The sequence below is a fragment of the Balaenoptera acutorostrata genome, chromosome 5 (assembly GCF_949987535.1).
Source record: "Balaenoptera acutorostrata chromosome 5, mBalAcu1.1, whole genome shotgun sequence".
In the NCBI taxonomy this organism is placed as follows: Eukaryota; Metazoa; Chordata; class Mammalia; order Artiodactyla; family Balaenopteridae; genus Balaenoptera; species Balaenoptera acutorostrata.
Window position 1 is genome coordinate 66,718,472 of NC_080068.1, and position 21,996 is coordinate 66,740,467.

Sequence of the window (21,996 nt, forward strand, 5' to 3'; positions counted from 1 at the left end):
ACTATCTCTATTACAAAATTTTAGTTTCCAGACATCAGAAGCTGAATAAACTACTTATGGAAGTTAAAACAAGAACAAGACTGTTTTATCTACTGTCTTAAAAGATGATGACCAAAAATGAATCTATTAGAGATAATTCTATTTCTGCCAACATGTAATTAACACTGTAATTTATAGTCAGGTCAGCAAAAAATGGGCATGCCACTTATCTACACTGTGCTCCCAGTTTGGGTAAAGCACTGTAACAGGTGGTCAGACCTAATCAACTCCCAAAGGCCCCACCTCCAAATACCATCACACTGGGGGTTGGGATTTCAACATATAAATTTTAAGGGGACATAAACATTCAGTCTATATCATCTGATAAAGTACTGGTATTCAAAATACACAAAGAACTCTTAAAATTCAACAATAAGAAAACAACCCAATCAGTGGGCAAAAGATCTGAATAGACACTTTACAAAAGACAATATACAGACGGCAAACAAGCATATGTAATACGCTCATCATGTCATTACAGAATTGCAAATTAAAATAATGAGATACCACTACACACCTATTAGAAGGGCTAAAATATAAACCACTGATAACACTGTGGAGCAAGAGGAACTTTCATTCATTGCTGGTGGGAATGGTGCAGACACTCTGGAAGATAGTTTCGCAGTTTCTGACAAAGCTAAGATCATATTCTTACCATATGATCCAGTAATTGCACTCCTAGGTATTTACCCAAATGAGGTGAAAACTTGTATCTACACAAAACCTGCATATGAATATTTATAGCAACTTTATTCATAACTGCCAAAAATCAGAACCAACCAACATGTCCTTCAGCAGGTGAACAGATAAACTATGGTACATCCAGACTACAGAATATTACTCAATGCTAAAAAGAAATTGCTACTGAAATGAAAAGCCATGGAGGAACCATAAATACATATTTCTAAGTGAAAGAAGCCTGTCTGAAAAATTTACACATTGTACAATTCCAACATTATATGGCATTCTGGAAAATGTAAAACTATAGATATAGTTAAAAGATCAGTGGTCACCAGGGGTCTGAAGAAGAGGGGGAGAGGGAAGGGATCTATAAGTGGAGCACAAGTAATTTTTAGGGCACTGAAAATATTCTGTATAATAATGTAGTAATGAATATATGACATTATGCATTTGTCAAGACCCATAGAACTGTACAACACAAAAAGTGAACCCTAATGTAAACTACAGACTTTTGTTAATAATAATGTGGCAATATTCATTCGTTAATTGTAACAAATGTATCACATTAATGCAAGATAATAATGTTAATAACAGGGGAAACTAGTGGGTGATAATATAGAAATTTTCTCTGTACTTCTCTGTACTTCTGTTGAGTTTTTCTGTAAATCTAAAACTGCTTTAAAAAATAAAATCTATTAATTTAAAAAATAAAAAAGCAATAGGAGATCAGAAAAAAGAAAAAAAAAATCAGGCTTCACTCGGGAGCCAAAAAGGAAAAGGGGGAGTCCTGTGGCCAAAAGTGGAAAGACAGTGGGTCCAGCCTGCTGGAAATCTAGAAAACAGGTATGCTCTAGGCAGAGGCTCAGAGACAGCAGGACCAGCTGTTAGAAGCAACAAAGTTGAACTTGGAGGATGGGCACAAGTGTTTCATGTGAGTGTGGCATAATGCCCTGGGACAGTGGTTCTCAAACCTGTCTGCGTATTGGAATCATCTGGGGAGCTTTAACACTCCTGAAGCCTATGCTGCACCCTAGGCCAAATAAGTCAGGATTTCTGGGAACGGGACTCAAGCATCAGTCAGTCTTAAAATTTTCCAGGTGATTCCAGTGTGCAGTCCAATTTGAGAATCACTGACTTAGGGTTTGCCTCCCATGTGTTAACTCAACTGAGGTGACAATATTGATTCAGTGGATCCAGTTGAGCACAGAGGTGCTGGGATGCAGTGTTAGTGGACAGGTAAGAATAATATTTACCTATTTAATGTAAGGAATACATCATCACACACAAGACTACATAATATTGCCTTACCTATCTGGGGCTCCCCATTGTTTCTTAGGCCTAGAAAGATCTTGAATTCTCTTCCTAGAAAAAGAACTAACAAATACCAGCTGATTAATTCAAAGAGAATGTTTAACAAATACGATTACATTAGATGACTCCTACTCAAACAAATCTCATTTGAGGGAGAAAGAAAAACCAATGTCCTATTTAATGTGATTTTTTTTTAATTTTCTTTTTTTTATGTAGCAGGTTCTTATTAGTTATCCATTTTACACATATTAGTGTATATATATCAATCCCAATATCAATGCCACTTTCCCCCCTTGATGTCCATAAGTTTGCTCTCTGCATCTGTGTCTCAATTTCTGCCCTGCAAACTGGTTCATCTGTACCATTTTTCTAGGTTCCACATATATGCATTAATATACGATATTTGTTTTTCTCTTTCTGACTTACTTCACTCTGTATGACAGTCTACAGATGCATCCACATCTCTACAAATGACCCAATTTCGTTCTTTTTTTATGGCTGAGTAATATTGCATTGTATATATGTACCACAACTTCTTTATCCATTCGTCTGTCGATGGGCATTTCGGTTGCTTCCATGACCTGGCTATCGTAAATAATGCTGCAATGAACATTGGGGTGCATGTGTCTTTTGGAATTATGGTTTTCTCTGGGTATATGTCCAGTAGTGGGATTGCTGGGTCATATGGTAATTCTATTTTTAGTTTAAGGAACCTCCATATTGTTCTCCATAGTGGCTGTATCAATTTACATTCCCACCAACAGTGCAAGAGGGTTCCCTTTTCTCCACACCCTCTCCAGCATTTGTTGTTTGTAGATTTTCTGATGATCCCCATTCTAACTGGTGTGAGGTGATACATCATTGTAGTTTTGATTTGCATTTCTCTAAAATTAGTGATGCTGAACAGCTTTCCATGTGCTTCTTGGCCATCTGTATGTCTTCTTTGGAGAAATGTCTATTTAGGTCTTCTGCCCATTTTGGGATGGGGTTGTTTGTTTTTTTAATATTGAGCTGCATGAGCTGTTTATATATTTTGGAGATTAATCCTTTGTCTGTTGATTCATTTGCAAATATTTTCTCCCATTCTGAGGGTTGTCTTTTCATCTTGGTTGTAGTTTCCTTTGCTGCGCAAAAGCTTTGAAGTTTCATTAGGTCCCATTTGTTTATTTTTGTTTTTATTTCCATTACTCTAGGAGGTGGATCAAAAAAGATCTTGCTGTGATTTACGTCAAAGGGTGTTCTTCCTATGTTTTCCTCTAAGAGTTTTATAGTGTCCGATCTTACATTTAGGTCTCTAATCCATTTTGAGTTTACTTTTGTGTATGGTGTTAGGGAGTGTTCTAATTCCATTCTTTTACATGTAGCTGTCCAGTTTTCCCAGCACCACTTATTGAAAAGACTGTCTTTTCTCCATTGTATATCCTTGCCTCCTTTGTCATAGATTAGTTGACCATAGGTGCATGGGTTTATCTCTGGGCTTTCTATCCTGTTCCATTGATCTATATCTCTGTTTTTGTGCCAGTACCATATTGTCTTGATTACTGTAGCTTTGTAGAATAGTCTGAAGTCAGGGAGTCTGATTCCTCCAGCTCCATTTTTTCCCCTCAAGACTGCTTTGGCTATTCAGGGTCTTTTGTGTCTCCATACAAATTTTAAGATTTTTTGTTCCAGTTCTGTAAAAAATGTTATTGGTAATTTGATAGGGATTGCAGTGAATCTGTAGACTGCTTTGAGTAGTATAGTCATTTTCACAATATTGATTCTTCCAATCCAAGAACATGGTATATCTCTACATCTGTTGGTATCATCTTTAATCTCTTTCAGCAGTGTCTTATAGTTTTCTGCATACAGGTCTTTTGTCTCCCTAGGTAGGTTTATCCCTAGGTATTTTATTCTTTTTGTTGCAATGGTAAATGGGAGTGTTTCCTTCATTCCTCTTTCAGATTTTTCATCATTAGTGTATAGGAGTGCAAGAGATTTCTGTGCATTAATTTTGTATCCTGCAACTTTACGAAATTCATTGATTAGCTCTAGTAGTTTTCTGGCGGCATCTGTAGGATTCTCTATGTATAGTATAATAAAATCTGCAAACAGTGACAGTTTTACTTCTTCTTTTCCAATTTGTATTCCTTTTATTTCTTTTTCTTCTCTGATTGCTGTGGCTAGGACTTCCAAAACTATGTTGAATAATAGTGGTGAGAGTGGACATCCTTATCTTCTTCTGATCTTAAAGGAAAAGCTTTCAGTTTTTCACCACTGAGAAAGATGTTTGCTGTGGGTTTGTCGTATATGGCCTTTATTATGTTGAGGAAGGTTCCCTCTATGCCCACTTTCTGGAGAGTTTTTATCATAAATGGGTGTTGACTTTTGTCAAAAGCTTTTTCTGCATCTATTGAGATGACCATATGGTTTTTCTTCTTCAATTTGTTAATATGGTGTATCACATTGATTGATTTGCGTATATTGAAGAATCCTTGCATCCCTGGGATAAATCCCACTTTATCATGGTGTACAATCTTTTTAATGTGTTGTTGGATTTTGTTTGCTAGTATTTTGTTGAGGATTTTTGCATCTATATTCATGAGTGATACTGGTCTGTAATTCTCTTTTTTATTTTTTATTTTTTTTTTAAACCAGATTGGGACTTAAACCCATGGTCTTTTTTTTTTTTAATTTATTTATTTATTCATTTATTTAATTTTTTTGGTTGCATTGGGTCTTTGCTGCTGCACGCGGGCTTTCTCTAGTTGCAGTGAGCGGGGGCTACTCTTTGTTGTGGGGCGCAGGCTTCTCATTGCGGTGGCTTCTCTTGTCGCGGAGCACAGGCTCTAGGCGCGCAGGCTTCAGTAGTTGCGGCACACAGGCTTCAGTAGTTGTGGCTCGCGGGCTCTAGAGCTCAGGCTCAGTAGTTGTGGCGCACGGGCTTAGTTGCTCCGCGGCATGTGGGATCTTCCCGGGCCAGGGCTCGAACCCGTGTCCCCTGCATTGGCAGGCGGATTCTTAACCACTGCGCCACCAGGGAAGCCCTGTAATTCTCTTTTTTAGTAGTATCTTTGGTTTTGGTATCAGGGTGATGGTGGCCTCATAGAAAGAGTTTGGGAATGTTCCTTCCCCTGCAATTTTTTCGAAGAGTTTGAGAAGGATGGGTGTTAGCTCTTCTCTAAATGTTTGATAGAATTCACCTGTGAAGCCATCTGGTCCTGGACTTTTGTTTGTTGGAAGATTTTTAATCACAGTTTCAATTTCATTACTTGTGATTGGTCTGTTCATATTTTCTATTTCTTCCTGGTTCAGCCTTGGAAGGTTATACCTTTCTAAGAATTTGTCCATTTCTTCCAGGTTGTCCATTTTATTGGCATAGAGCTGCTTGTAGTAGTCTCTTAGGATGATTTGTATTTCTGCGGTGTCTGTTGTAACTTCTCCTTTTTCATTTTTAATTTTATTGATTTGAGTCCTCTCCCTCTTTTTCTTGATGAGTCTGGCTAAAGGTTTATCAATTTTGTTTATCTTCTCAAAGAACCAGCTTTTAGTTTTCTTGATCTTTGCTATTGTTTTCTTTGTTTCTATTTCATTTATTTCTGCTCTGATCTTTATGATTTCTTTCATTCTACTAACTTTGGGTTTTGTGTGTTCTTCTTTCTCTAGTTCCTTTAGGTGGAAGGTTAGATTGTTTACTTGAGATTTTTCTTGTTTCTTGAGGTAGGCTTGTATAGCTATAAACTTCCCTCTTAGAACTGCTTTTGCTGCATCCCATAGGTTTTGGATCGTCGTGTTTTCATTGTCATTTGTTTCTAGGTATTTTTTGATTTCCTCTTTGATTTCTTCAGTGATCTCTTGGTTATTTAGTAATGTATTGTTTAGCCTCCATGTGGTTGTGTTTTTTACACTTTTTTTGCTGTAATTCATTTCTAATCTCATAGTTGTGGTCAGAAAAGATGCTTGATATGATTTCAATTTTCTTAAATTTACTGAGGCTTGATTTGTGACCCAAGATGTGATCTATCCTGGAGAATGTTCCGTGCGCACTTGAGAAGAAAGTGTAATCTGCTGTTTTGGGATGGAATGTCCTATAAATATCAATTAAATCTATCTGGTCTATTGTGTCATTTAAAGCTTGTGTTTCCTCAGTATTTCTGTTTGGATGATCTGTTCATTGGTGTAAGCGAGGTGTTAAAGTCCCCCACTATACTGTGTTACTGTCTATATCCTCTTTTATAGCTGTTAGCCGTTGCCTTATGTATTGAGGTGCTCCTATGTTGGGTGCATATATATTTATAATTGTTCTATCTTCTTCTTGGGTTGACCCCTTGATCATTATGTAGTGACCTTCCTTTTCTCTTGTAATATTCATTATTTTAAAGTCTATTTTATCTGATATGAGTATAGCTACTTCAGCTTTCTTTTGATTTCCATTTGCATGGAAAATCTTTTTCCATCCCCTCACTTTCAGTCTGTATGTGTCCCTAGGTCTGAAGTGGGTCTCTTGTAGACAGCATATATATGGGTCTTGTTTTTGTATCCATTCAGCAAGCCTGTGTCTTTTGGTTGGCGCATTTAATCCATTCACGTCTAAGGTAATTATTGATATGTATGTTTCTGTTACCATTTTTTAAATTGTTTTGGGTTTGTTTTTGTAGGTCCTTTTCTTCTCTTGTGTTTCCCACTTAGAGAAGTTCCTTTAGCATTTGTTGTAGAGCTGGTTTGGTGGTGCTGAATTCTCTTAGCTTTTGCTTGTCCATAAAGCTTTTGATTTCTCCTTTGAATCTGAATCAGATCCTTGCTGGGTAGAGTAATCTTGGTTGTAGGTTCTTCCCTTTCATTACTTTAAATATGTCATGCCACTCCCTTCTGGCTTGTAGAGTTTCTGCTGATAAACCAGCTGTTAACCTTATGGGAGTTCCCTTGTATGTTATTTGTCATTTTTCCCCTGCTGCTTTCAATAATTTTTCTTTGTCTTTAACTTTTGCCAATTTGATTACTATGTGTCTTGGCGTGTTTCTCCTTGGCTTTATCCTGTATGGGACTCGCTGCGCTTCCTGGACTTGGGTGGCTATTTCCTTTCCCATGTTAGGGAAGTTTTCGACTATAATCTCTTCAAATATTTTCTCTGGTCCTTTCTCTCTCGCTTCTCCTTCTGGGACCCCTATCATGCGAATGTTGTTACATTTAATGTTGTCCCAGAGGTCTCTTAGGCTGCCTTCATTTCTTTTCATTCTTTTTTCTTTATTCTGTTCTGTGGCAGTGAATTCCACCATTCTGTCTTCCAGGTCACTTATCCGTTCTTCTGCCTCAGTTATCCTGCTGTTGATTCCTTCTAGTGTATTTTTCATTTCAGTTATTGTATTGTTCATCTGTGTTTGTTTGTTCTTTAATTCTTCTAGGTCTTTGTTAAACATTTCTTGCATCTTCTCGATCTTTGCCTCCATTCTTTTTCCGAGGTCCTGGATCATCTTCACTATCATTATTCTGAATTCTTTTTCTGGAAGGTTGCTTATCTCCACTTCATTTAGTTGTTTTTCTGGAGTTTTATCTTGTTCCTTCATCTGGTACATTGCCCTCTGCCTTTTCATCTTGTCTATCTTTCTATGAATGTGGTTTTTGTTCCACAGGCTGCAGGACTGTAGTTCTTCTTACTTCTGCTATCTGCCCTCTGGTGGATGAGGCTATCTAAGAGGCTTGAGCAAGTTTCCTGATGGGAGGGCCTGGTCACCACTGTATTCTTCTTATTGGGCCACAGAACCATACCAAGTTATTTGATTCAAAGTAGATACTTTGTACTAGAGTATGTAGGCACCATCCTCAAAAAGAATTACATCTGAGCTGTTGCTTCAGCTGTGCCTTCGGGAGGTTGTTCCAGCATTCAGTGAGGCCAGCAGCTTCTCCAAAGTCCAGAACTCCACACTCCAGAGGCCCTTCTTTCCACATGCTCTATTTTATGTGATTTGAAGAGTGCTAAAAAGTGCAAAGTATTCAAAATATTGTGGACCCAAAATACTCACTTCTAAAATCATTAAAAATACAGTACATAATAAAACAAAGATAATATATATACAATATAACCAAGAGCATATTGTCTCCAGAAGAACCCAGGTAAAATGCACACTTAATGGCAAAACCCCACAATTTTCATATTAAGTAATTTAAGTAATTTTGTAAATGGCTTGATGGCATTGGATTCTGAAGAGATTGTATAGATAAATTTCAGAATGAATATCTGGCTTTGAGAAAACTATGAAAAAGGCAAAATATACTCTGGGTACTGCTCATCCCCTGTTCTGCCCTACTCTGCTCCCTTGGTCCTTCCCTGACTATTCTGAAACCACCGATAGCAGACACAGTTCGTGCTCCCCAAGTATCCATGTGATCCTTTACATTTCCCAGCCTCCTTTGCAGTTGTTTGAAGCCATGTGACCAGTTATGTCTACGTTCAGCAGAAGTGTTGGGTATCACTCCAGGGCAATGCACTTAAGAACTAGTGTCCTGGCAGGGGGGAAGGGGAGGGATAAATTGGGAGATTGGGATTGACATATATACACTACTATATATAAAATAGATAACTAATAAGAACCTACTGTATAGCACAGGGAACTCTACTCAGTACTCTGTAATGACCTATATGGGGAAAGAATCTTTAAAAAAAAAAGAGTTGATATGTGTATATGTATAAGTGATTCACTTTGCTGTACAGCAGAAACTAATACAACATTGTAAATCAACTATACTTCAATAAAAATTAAAAAAAAAAAAGGAGAGAACTAGTGTCCTCCTCCTCCATCTCTCTTTTCCTGTTGCAGTGACCCTAGAAACTACATCTTCTGTACGGCACAGCCAGCTAACTCACACTGGATTGTGACATGAGGGATAAATAAACTTTTATTGCATCTAGTCATTGAGAGTTTTGTACCTTGTTTGTTACTGCAGCATTGCCTATCCTATGCAGACTAATACACCACCTATTTTACTGTAGCTCATGTTATAATTATTTATGTACTTGCTTGGAGTTTGAAGGACCCAATAAATAACAACCCTTTTTGCCTACCACAATTAGGAACTAACTGAAAAATAGGCATAGAAGTCAGACAAGTAGAAAAAAAATACTTTCTCTGTTATTGATAAAATGATATTGAAGAGAGTCCTGTGGATCTCTGACAACCCTGTATTGAACTTGTCCCCCAAGGCTGCAAGCCTCACCCTTCAGAGGCTAAGTTTGCTATGTGACAGAAAGCAGATCACAAAGATCATTCACTGTAGATAAGCAGGTCCCAAAAAGTGAGGACCCAGAAGTGACCAGTTCTCTCTCCCAATCCCATCAAACAGATGTCACTTCCACCCCCTGGGGAGTCTAATTATGGGATAAGGAAAGAGGTCAGAATTACTCAAGGAAAGTGCTTCTATGTACAAAAAAGCAGGTGAGAGGAAAAGCATTCTCCCTTGCCTGAGCTCTCTAATAGGCTCTAAACTCTTTATGTTAAAATAAGCCCTGGCCCTGGTGCCAGGTAGGATTTGGGCCTGACACAGCACAGGCAAACCCTTACATGAAGTCTTCCTAATTAAATGGTGATTGATGCATCATGAAGCTCCTTTTAGAAAGTGGAAGGAGGCAAGGGGGGATTAACAGGAACTCCTGAGGTTGCACAGTCACAAAACTGGGCCATCCATCCTGAAGATCAAGCTGAAATCTCTCAATCAGTTTATCTATTTCCATGTTACTCCCTGTTAAACTCAACAACTTTTGTTGTCCCTCAGCCTTTAGTAATGACTTATTTGCCCCTTAATGCCTTGCCTTAGCTGTGCTAGCAGAGAAATGCAAGTCAGGATTCTAGGCACACACCCAGGCCACAGTATTAACAATGGAACATTTCCCCTGAGGCCAGTGTGGTGGTGGCAGCACTCAATCTTAGAAACACGGAATGCTTGATCCAACCATTCTTCTCATGTAAGAGATTATTATTTCAGTACCAACAATGGATATTCTGTGTTTTCTTATTTTTAAATGAAGTGCTGTTTTCTTATCCCGGAACAAGTTACTTAATTCTCTCAGCTTTCATTCATTTGCTCAACAAATATTTATTGAGCACTTACTATGTAACAAGTAGTGTTCTAGGACTGAGAGTATATAGGGGAACAAAACAGACAAAATCTTTGCCCTCAAGTCAGGGCGGAAAGACAATAATGAAAAAATAAATACATAGTATATAAGATGGCAATAAGAGCTACAAAGAAAAAGTCAGTAAGGGGATGAGGAGTATGTAGAGGGGAATGGGGTTGCAATTTTAAATAGGGTGGTCAAAGAAGGCATCACTGATCAGCTTATATTTGAACAAGGATAAGGTATATAAACTTTTCAAGAAAAGATCATCCCATTGAAGCAGTGATAGCAAGTGCAAACGCCCTGGGGCAGAAGCATGCCTATATGTCTGAAAAATAACAGGAGGCCAGTGCAGTTAGCCTCATTTGTAAATAAAAATAACTATATCCATCTCGAAGGGTTATGTACCTAGCACATTCTAACCACGGAGTGAGTACTCAGTAAATGTTAGTTCCTTGTTCCTTTCTCATTCACAGCACCTAGTATGATACCTTGCACGTATAATAGTAAATGCTCAGTAAATGCTAATTGAATTGAATTGAATTGGTATTTAATTGTTTAAAATATAAACTGAGTTTAAGCATCTTATAAGGGAAAATCATGGAACCATCAGTAAACCAGATAAAGTAATACATTTAAGATTGTTTAAACTGTGTTATCACTCAAAGAGTTTGCTAGGTAAAATACAGGTTTGAAGGCAGTAAGAACAGTATACCGCTTCTACACCCTTTTCCCCCAGTGTCATATTCTGGACTCTTCTAACTACCCCCTTTCCTACTGCAACTAACCTATCTGCATTTTGTCCCTCAGGACTACTCTGATGCTTACCTCAAGGGTTCCCAGCCTAAAGTTCCCAAAACCTTAGGAGATCTATGAAGACAATAATGGGAGTCCACAACCTTTAGAACATCTCAGAAAATCAAATGGAATCCTACACCACCCACTAACAGGCTGTTGAGGCTCTCCAAACACCAAATTTGTTTCTGAACTATATCAACTCCATACATTACTTCACACTGATAGAAGACTCTGATTAGTACTTTTGCATGTCCTTAATTTTTTTTTAAATTAACAAATATAATGAACAATAACAACAAAAAATATTTCCAAACATGAAATTGTGGTGGTGGATTGAGATTCTTTGGTGGTGAAATGTTTGAGATCTGCTATGTAATTGATACAATGCACTCCCTAAGCCATGTTACTGTCAGGAAACAATGAAGACACTGTCCATTGCCAGAAGGAAAAAAAACCCCAAAAAACTACACCCTTACTCAATAAAAGAATGGTTTTGCCATGTAGGTACTCTTTGAGCCCTGCTGAGACAGCCTGAGCCAACTTTCCAGGGGGGGTGGCTAGGTGGAGGAAAAAAGCAAGCCTTAGTCCAGACAAAACATTTTATTATATATTAATCTTTGCAAGCAAGTCAGCTTCTGGCTCCCATCATCACCTCCAAGCCAAGATTTCCCTCCCTACCTTTTCTTCATCAGCTAGACAATATTCTTTTAATGTATCATTTTACACAAGACAGTTGAGTTTCCTCATTTATTCCTATAGATACTTAAATTGGATTGTTACTTCAATTGGAAATTATCTCATTAACATCTGCTAATCCTATGTGGAGGTCTAATATCTCTCCTTTTCAATCACTTATTGTGCATTATGTCACCATAGCTACATCTGCAACCTACATCTCTTCATCTTAAGGCAGGCTTCCCTTCTCTCTCAGGTATTATATTACCTCACAATGTCTAGTCGTGATCCTGTGCAGAAAGAAGAGAATGTGGTCGAAGGATTTTAACTCTTTTTTTTTTTTTTTCCTAGGAGTTAAGCCAGCATTTTATTTATTTATTTATTTATGGCTGTGTTGGGTCTTCGTTTCTGTGCAAGGGCTCTCTCTAGTTGCCGCAAGCGGGGCCACTCTTCATCGCGGTGCACGGGCCTTTCACCGTCGCGGCCTCTCTTGTTGTGGGGCACAGGCTCCAGACACGCAGGCTCAGTAGTTGTGGCTCACGGGCCCAGTTGCTCCGCGGCATATGGGATCCTCCCGGACCAGGGCGCGAACCTGCGTCCCCTGCATTGGCAGGCAGACTCTCAACCACTGCGCCACCAGGGAAGCCCCAGGATTTTAACTCTTGAAGGCAATTTTTTTTTTCATGAGGATTCCCTTGCTGTTCCATGTCTTCATTGATAATTAGTCTCCTATAGTTTGACAACAGCTAAGAAAGTTTTGGAAATCCTTACCTTAGGTGCAGAGCAATAAATATATGTTTATATAGCAACAATTATGGAAATGATTTCAGGTCTGAATTGATTGGGTAACTCAAATAATTCTCTCTTTCAGTCAAAATGCTCTTTTACACTTGACTATTTTGCTTATATTCAGAACATATTTTCTTTTATAACAATCAGGTACAGCACATTTGTTTAACAAGATTATTTGAGAGGACTGGGACAGGGATAGAAAATGGAGATAGAACAATTTTCTCACAGAATCAAACCAAATTAAGCAATAAAACAAAAGCAATAAGTAGTATAACAGCAAAAACAAAAACATCTAAAAAACACTCTCTTCACAGTCTTTTTTTAAGTATAAAAACTTACCAGGTGTAAATGATTTCACTGTCTATCTAGTAATTGGAGAGTCTGCTCACTCAGCATACCTTTATTTGAAGTAATTTGGTATTTTAAGTAGATATTCAGTAATACTCAGTAAATGTTAGTTCTACCAGATCTTCTACTCAGCCATCATACAACCTTGGCAAGTTACATAATTTCTCTTAATTTCATTTCCTCTCAGTAAAATCTAGTTGATTATATCCACCCTATCGACTTCTCAGGATTCTTGTGAGAAAAAAAATCTTTCTAAACAGCAAAGTATTACATAAAAATAAGGTAGCAGTATTTAATACCTAAAAGAGGTGAGGAAAAAACAACTAGAAAGCATAGTAAATAGAAAATGCAAAATAAGTCTAACTAATAACAATAAATGTAAATGTTAAATAATAACAATATGAATGGTTTTAACTGACTTATTAAAAGAGTAGATAAAAATAAAATCTGATATTATTTACTTCTCATCTATATGAGCCATTGATATGAACCCTTGGTATTTTCTCTTTAATGATTCTATTCTGTTACCTCTTCTAAGTATTTCTTAGCCAAACCAAGAGTAAGCATCTATTTTCAGGAGGCATCTAGTTTATACATTGTATGTACACACACACAAACACATTTTTTTCCATAGAGGACAGTTTCTTGAAATTTCATTAGCTACTGAATTTGAATTAGAGGCAAGAGGAGACTGGGATACATTAACTTGGAGCTTCACAAAATCTATGACATGAGATTGTCAGTGCAGAATCCCAAGTTCCTTAAAGGTTCAGCCCTATTATGTGACACACATAGCATTGAGCAAACAAGCAAGCACTGAGTGAATATAAGAAGAGTTCTCCTAAATCTTCATCTTAATCACTTTATCTCTCTTCTTTCCTTTTTCCCACAGGAATTACCATGAGAAAAGGGCCTTATGACAAAGGGAAAGCATAGGAATCTTCTCAAAACCCCCAAGATAGGCTTTCACTTCAAATGCCCCAGATTGAGTGCCCCATTCAGCCAGTAAAGTCTGGGAAAATGGTACTATATCTATATTCTTACCATTTCCTTACAAAGTCACAGGGACCAGGATCTGCAAAAAGAAAAGTAAAAGCAAAAATTAGATTCAGTAAGAATCAAATATATGATAAAAATAGCCATCACAAATCAATAAATAAAGGAGCTAGGAAAAGTAACTATTTAGGGGAAAGACCAAATTAAATATGTCACACTATTTTACCAAAGTAAACCACAGGTAAATCAAAGATTAAATTTTTAAAAAAAATTGAACTAGAGCAAAAAAAAGAGAATACCTACTTAATCACTGGATTTTAATCTGCATTAAAGGTGACAAAAGATATAGAGGAAACATACAGATTAAAATATTTAAAACTTAAAACTTCTGTGTGTCAAAAAGTAAAACTTAGAGAGAATAAAAACTTGGAGAAATATTTGGTAAAATGATAAAGGCTTAATAGTCTTAATAACTGAAGAGTATAAAAGGATAGATGAATAAGGAAAACACTAAGGAAGGTGTCAAAAGTTAAATGAATAAAGAAGAGGAATTCATCTATGGAGACACAAAGGGCTAATAATCATAAGAAAAAGTTCAAACTTGCTTGTAATCAAAACAATGCAAATAAAATATGAGATTTTTAAAAACTATCAAACGAGCAAAAATTTTTTACAAAGGATAACAATGCAGGGACTTCCCTGGTGGTCCAGTGGTTAAGACTCTGTGCTTCCACTGCAGGGGTCACAGGTTCAGGTTCAATCCCTGGTCGGGGAACTAAGATCCCACAGGCCACAAGGCGCAGCAAAAACAAAAAACAAAAAAAAAACAATGCTGGAAGGGTAAGATGAAATGAGTACTTGCATGCTGCTGGTGGATATTTAAGTTAGTACACTTTGTGAAAAATAATTTGGTAGTACGAATCAGCAATGCTTATACTCCTTAATCCAATTCTACTTCTAAAAATGTACCCTAAAGAAATAATTCCATTGTGGGCAAAGATTTATGCACAAAAATGTTAATGGTAGTATCTTTAACAGTAGAAAGCTGGATACACCTGAACTATTCAAAACAGACAAAATGGAAGCAAATTAAAATTCATGTTTAGAGCGACTTCCCTGGTGGCACAGTGGACACGGGTTTGATCCCTGATCCGGGAAGATCCCACATGCCGCGGAGCAACTAAGCCCGTGCGCCACAACTACTGAGCCTGCATTCTAGAGCCCATGTGCCACAACTACTGAAGCCCGTGCGCCGCAACTACTGAAGCCCGTGCGCCTATAGCCCGTGCTCTGCAACAAGAGAAGCCACCGCAATGAGAAGCCTGCACACTGCAACGAAGAGTAGCCCCCGCTTGCCGCAACTAGAGAAAGCCCGTGCACAGCAACGAAGACCCAACACAGCCAAAAATAAATAAAATTAAATCTTAAAAAAAAAAAATTCATGTTTAGAAGTTTTTTTTTTACTGTGGGAAAATATAGGTGATCATACAGGCCAAATTATCCAAAGGCCTATTATAATAGGCCTCATTATGACAAATTGTTTCAGACAGTTTCTCCTTGGGAGTTTTTAATCACGTCTGGGAGTCCACCCTCTGGAGTGTTTGGGGTAAAGGCAAGTGGGTGTGCTCTGGCATCAGACAGACATGGCTCAAACCCCAGTTTTGTTACTTACTCAGCTGTACAATCTTGGGCAAATTACTTAACTTCTCTGAGACTCAGTTTCCTCTCCTCAGATAGGAGGATAATGGGTAGTGTGTAAAGATTAGTGACATGTATGTAAAACACCCTGCATATAATAGATGCAGACAGTAGACGAATGGTAGAATTATTAGTTACAACTTTAGTGCATCAATGTAGGAGCACTGTAGGAAACACAGCAATCAGGTATTGATTGGGTTTCTAGTATGTGCAGCCTGGTGCCAAAGTTGAGAGAACAAAATTTATAAGATACGGTTTCTCTTTACAAGGAGTTTACAGCCCACTAGGAGATAGGCTATGACCTTAAAAAAAAAAAAAAAGTAAATGAAAATTTTGAATTTGGCTATTTTCTATTACTCTCCTTTTAAGGCTAAACTGACTCAGACCTAAGGAAGAGGGGAGAGTAGTCTACAAAAATGCCCTTGTACACAGTCATGCTGTCACTCATGAAAGATACAGCACTTGTTTTGTGGACTTTGATGCATCACCAAGCTTGGTTTCCAGCTTTATATACACAAGTCAGAGTCAGTATAACGCTGAGTCAATCCTAAAATAACTTCTACAAATGCTGGTAATATGAATGAATTATGCTATTGCCTTTTGCCCTTTCATGCTATAATTTCTCCCACAGGTAGAGCTTTCATGCTTCATTTTAGAAACACATTTTTGATGTTATCTCATCAACTGGCAGGAAGGAATAGCTCTCAGGTGGCCATTGTGTTAGCTATGTCCCAAGCAAAGCAGTATTACAATGGTTTCCAAACTTGTCTGCACATTAGAATCACCTGGAAATCTTTTAAAAATTTTGGGTCCCAGCCCAGTTAAGTCACAAACTCAGGGGGTGGGACAAGCACTGGTATTTTTTGAAGCAAACAGGTTTAGGGAATACTATAATATTGTTTAATGGATAGGACCACTGGCTCTGGAATCAGACTGCCTAGAACCAAATCCTGGCTCTAACCTCTGATCTTGGGCAAGTTTACCAAAGCTCTCCATATCTTAGTTTTCTCACGGTCATGTACCACAAAAGGTTGTTGTCTGAAAGTTAAATAAGATAATACGTGTAAAGCACTCTGCATAGTGCCCAAAACATAGTAAATACACAATAAATCGTAGCTATAATCCTAAAACTTTTAAAATTAAGATTAATTTTAAATGCTTAAATTTCTGTAAATAAAAAAAAGTTTAAGTAACTGTTAAGTTTCAGTAATTGTAAAGTTTAAGTATTGGGTTGACCAAAAAGTTCATTTGGGTTTTTCTCCAACAGCTTACAGAAAACCCCGAACGAACTTTTTGGCCAACCCAATAATTTACTATTAAAGATTCCAACTATGAAAATTAATATTAATGAAATGAGAACCTAATTGTGATCATGTACTCACATGTATTTTCATTGGTTTCCTTATGTATTTATACCCTCCCCTCATTTCTAAAAGGATTTTAGATTGCTTACATAAATGCAGACACTACAATAGGATATTATCTGTTTCAAGATGAAAAATTCAAGGAAAGAGATAGCAAAATAGTGGAGGGAGAAGAGAAAGGAAAATAAAATGAAACAAAAGGAAGAATGTATAATTAAAGCCTTGTACAGTTATATCTGAGCATTCTTTTTTTTTTTTTTTTCCCACACACACACACTGTATTTTATTTTTACAAGAGATAAATAGACTGACACCAAGCATTGTACATGGATGACCACAACAAAAGCAACAATGATTGCAATTACCAAACATGAAACACACTTATACTATGTCATAATATTGACATTCAGTCCAGTAATCCTCCACTGTAACAGCTCCTTTACTTTGCAGTGAAAATTGATTTGTATATTCTTTTCCTCTGAGTCCTTGTGGGATTTTTTTTTTTTAATTCAGACAGAAAGTCACAAAAATTATACTCATCCTCATCAGTTCACTCAGTCCCATGTAATTAATTTCTTTTTTTTCATCTTGATCTTTTTTTTTTTTTTTTTTTTGCAACTTTTTTTTTTTTTTTTTTTTTTTTTTTTTTAAGATTTCTTTATTGACTGATTGATCGCTATGTTGGGTCTTCGTTTTTGTGCTATGGCTTTCTCCAGTTGTGGCAAGTGGGGGCCACTCTTCATCGCGGTGCGCGGGCCTCTCACTATTGTGGCCTCTCTTGTTGCGGAGCACAGGCTCCAGACGCGCAGGCTCAGTAGTTGTGGCTCACGGGCCTAGTTGCTCCGCGGCATGTGGGATCCTCCCAGACCAGGGCTCGAACCCGTGTTTCCTGCCTTAGCAGGCAGATTCTCAACCACTGCGCGACCAGGGAAGCCCTATCTTGATCTTTTGTTAGCACTTTTATGAGTTCATCAGTTTTTCATTAGAGTTCTGAAAATGCTTATTCATTCAGTTCAGCAGTACAGTCAGTTACCAGAAACCTGTACTTGTCAGAGTCTTTTCCATGAATTTCTTGAAGATGAAACCCTTTTATAGGAACATATTTGCAAAATCATCAGAGTACACCCAGAACTGTCTGTAAATGACAAAAGACTTAAAAATGACCATGGTTAAAGATTTGATGAAAGTTCATAATAATGCAGTTGACAAGAAAATTAGTTATTTCTGAGATATACATTTTAAAGTAATAACTAGGATTATTACTTATAACATTATACCAGAACATATAAGATTTTTAGAAGTTTCCTGTAATGTCTGAAACATTTATATTAACATATTTCCATACATATTTCCATACAAATACAAATATAAGATTTTTAGAAATTTCATGTAATGTCTGAAACATTTATATTAACATATTTCCATACATATTTCCATACAAATACAAATATAAGATTTTTAGAAATTTCATGTAATGTCTGAAACATTTATATTAACATATTTCCATACATATTTCCATACAAATACAAATATAAGATTTTTAGAAATTTCATGTAATGTCTGAAACATTTATATTAACATATTTCCATACAAATACAAATATAAGATTTTTAGAAATTTCATGTAATGTCTGAAACATTTATATTAACATATTTCCATACAAATAACCCAATGAAAGTTTAGTATTAGTTGTTTTGTTTGTTTTTTTATACTGCAGGTTCTTATTAGGCATCAGTTTTATACACATCAGTGTATACATGTCAATCCCAATCGCCCAATTCAGCACACCACCATCCCCACCTCATCGCAGTTTTCCCCCCTTGGTGTCCATATGTCCATTCTCTACATCTGCGTCTCAACTTCTGCCCTGCAAACTGGCTCATCTGTACCATTTTTCTAGGTTCCACATACATGCATTAATATACGATATTTGTTTTTCTCTTTCTGACTTACTTCACTCTGTATGACAGTCTCTAGATCCATCCACTTCTCAACAAATGACTCAATTTCGTTCCTTTTTATGGCTGAGTAATATTCCATTGTATATATGTACCACAACTTCTTTATCCATTCGTCTGTTGATGGGCATTTAGGTTGCTTCCATGACCTGGCTATTGTAAATAGTGCTGCAATGAACATTCGGGTGCACGTGTCTTTTTGAATTACGGTTTTCTCTGGGTATATGCCCAGTAGTGGGATTGCTGGGTCATATGGTAATTCTATTTTTAGTTTTTGAAGGAACCTCCATATTGTTCTCCATAGTGGCTGTATCAATTTACATTCCCACCAACAGTGCAAGAGGGTTCCCTTTTCTCCACACCCTCTCCAGCATTTGTTGTTTGTAGATTTTCTGATGATGCCCATTCTAACAGGAGTGAGGTGATACCTCATTGTAGTTTTGATTTGCATTTCTCTAATAATTAGTGATGTTGAGCATCTTTTCATGTGCTTCGTGGCCGTCTGTATGTCTTCTTTGGAGAAATGTCTATTTAGGTCTTCTGCCCATTTTTGGATTGGGGTGTTTGTTTCTTTGATATTGAGCTGAATGAGCTGTTTATATATTTTGGAGATGAATCCTTTGTCCGTTGATTCATTTGCAAATATTTTCTCCCATTCTGAGGGTTGTCTTTTCGTCTTGTTTATGGTTTCCTTTGCTGTGCAAAAGCTTTGAAGTTTCATTAGGTCCCACTTGTTTATTTTTGTTTTTATTTCCATTACTCTAGGAGGTGGATCGAAAAAGATCTTGCTGTGATTTATGTCAAAGAGTGTTCTTCCTATGTTTTCCTCTAAGAGTTTTATAGTGGCCAGTCTTATATTTAGGTCTCTAATCCATTTTGAGTTTATTTTTGTGTATGGTGTTAGGGAGTATTCTAATTTCATTCTTTTACATGTGGCTGTCCAGTTTTCCCAGCACCACTTATTGAAGAGACTGTCTTTTCTCCATTGTATATCTTTGCCTCCTTTGTCATAGATTAGTTGACCATAGGTGCGTGGGTTAATCTCTGGGCTTTCTATCTTGTTCCATTGATCTATGTTTCTGTTTTTGTGCCAGTACCATATTGTCTTGATTACTGTAGCTTTGTAGTATAGTCTGAAGTCAGGGAGTCTGATTCCTCCAGCTCCATTTTTTTGCCTCAAGACTGCTTTGGTTATTCGGGGTCTTTTGTGTCTCCATACAAATTTTAAGATGATTTGTTCTAGCTCCGTAAAAAATGCCATTGGTAATTTGATAGGGATTGCATTGAATCTGTAGATTGCTTTGGGTAGTATACTCATTTTCACAATGTTGATTCTTCCAATCCAAGAACATGGTATATCTCTCCATCTGTTGGTATCATCTTTAATTTCTTTCATCAGTGTCTTATAGTTTTCTGCATACAGGTCTTTTGTCTCCCTAGGTAGGTTTATTCCTAGGTATTTTATTCTTTTTGTTGCAATGGTAAATGGGAGTGTTTCCATAATTTCTCTTTCAGATTTTTCATCATTAGTATATAGGAATGCAAGAGATTTCTGTGCATTAATTTTGTAACCTGCAACTTTACCATATTCATTAATTAGCTCTAGCAGTTTTCTGGTGGCAGTTTTAGGATTCTCTATGTATAGTATCATGTCATCCGCAAACAGTGACAGTTTTACTTCTTCTTTTCCAATTTGTATTCCTTTTATTTCTTTTTCTTCTCTGATTGCCATGGCTAGGACTTCCAGAACTATGTTGAATAATAGTGGTGAGAGTGGACATCCTTGTCTCGTTCCTGATCTTAGAGGAAATGCTTTCAGTTTTTCACCATTGAGAATGATGTTTGCTGTGGGTTTGTCATATATGGCCTTTATTATGTTGAGGTAGGTTCCCTCTATGCCCACTTTCTGCAGAGTTTTTATCAGAAATGGGTGTTGAATTTTGTCAAAAGCTTTTTCTGCATCTATTGAGATGATCATATGGTTTTTATTCTTCAATTTGTTAATATGGTGTATCACATTGATTGATTTGCGTATATTGAAGAATCCTTGCATCCCTGGGATAAATCCCACTTGATCGTGGTGTATGATCCTTTTAATGTGTTGTTGGATTCTGTTTGCTAGTATTTTGTTGAGGATTTTTGCATCTATATTCATCAGTGATATTGGTCTGTAATTTTCTTTTTTTGTAGTGTCTTTGTCTGGTTTTGGTATCAGGGTGATGGTGGCCTCATAGAATGAGTTTGGGAGAGTTCCTTCCTCTGCAATTTTTTGGAAGAGTTTGAGAAGGATGGGTGTTAGCTCTTCTCTAAATGTTTGATAGAATTCACCTGTGAAGCCATCTGGTCCTGGACTTTTGTTTGTTGGAAGATTTTTAATCACAGTTTCAATTTCATTACTTGTGATTGGTCTGTTGATATTTTCTGTTTCTTCCTGATTCAGTCTTGGAAGGTTATACCTTTCTAAGAATTTGTCCATTTCTTCCAGGTTGTCCATTTTATTGGCATAAAGTTGCTTGTAGTAGTCTCTTAGGATGTTTTGTATTTCTGCGGTGTCTGTTGTAACTTCTCCTTTTTCATTTCTGATTTTATTGATTTGAGTCCTCTCCCTCTTTTTCTTGATGAGTCTGGCTAATGGCTTATCAATTTTGTTTATCTTCTCAAAGAACCAGCTTTTAGTTTTATTGATCTTTGCTATTGTTTTCTTTGTTTCTATTTCATTTATTTCTGCTCTGATCTTTATGATTTCTTTCCTTCTGCTAACTTTGGGTTTTGTTTGTTCTTCTTTCTCTAGTTTCTTTAGGTGTAATGTTAGATTGTTTACTTGAGATTTTTCTTGTTTCTTTAGGTAGGCTTGTATAGCTATAAACTTCCCTCTTAGAACCGCTTTTGCTGCATCCCATAGGTTTTGGGTCGTCGTGTTTTCATTGTCATTTGTCTCTAGGTATTTTTTTATTTCCTGTTTGATTTCTTCAGTGATCTCTTGGTTATTTAGTAACGTATTGTTTAGCCTCCATGTGTTTGTCTTTTTTACGTTTTTTTCCCTGTAATTCATTTCTAATCTCATAGCGTTGTGGTCAGAAAAGATGCTTGATATGATTTCAATTTTCTTAAATTTACTGAGGCTTGATTTGTGACCCAAGATGTGATCTATCCTGGAGAATGTTCCGTGTGCACTTGAGAAGAACGTGTAATCTGCCGTTTTTGGATGGAATGTCCTATATATATCAATTAAATCTATCTGGTCTAT

The 21,996-nt window shown here is 36.9% G+C and overlaps 1 protein-coding gene across 1 annotated transcript in view; it reads right to left on the reverse strand.

Annotated features, from left to right (window-relative positions):
- The window catches only part of SPMAP2L (sperm microtubule associated protein 2 like), a 69,458-nt gene that overhangs the window by 32,092 nt on the left and 15,370 nt on the right, over nucleotides 1–21,996 (reverse strand). The window contains exons 2-3 of the mRNA XM_007165281.2: nucleotides 13,778–13,808; nucleotides 2,029–2,094 (exon numbers count right to left, since the gene is read on the reverse strand). Of these exons, the coding sequence (XP_007165343.2) occupies nucleotides 2,029–2,094; nucleotides 13,778–13,808 (97 nt within the window). The remainder of the gene's footprint in view (nucleotides 1–2,028; nucleotides 2,095–13,777; nucleotides 13,809–21,996) is intronic.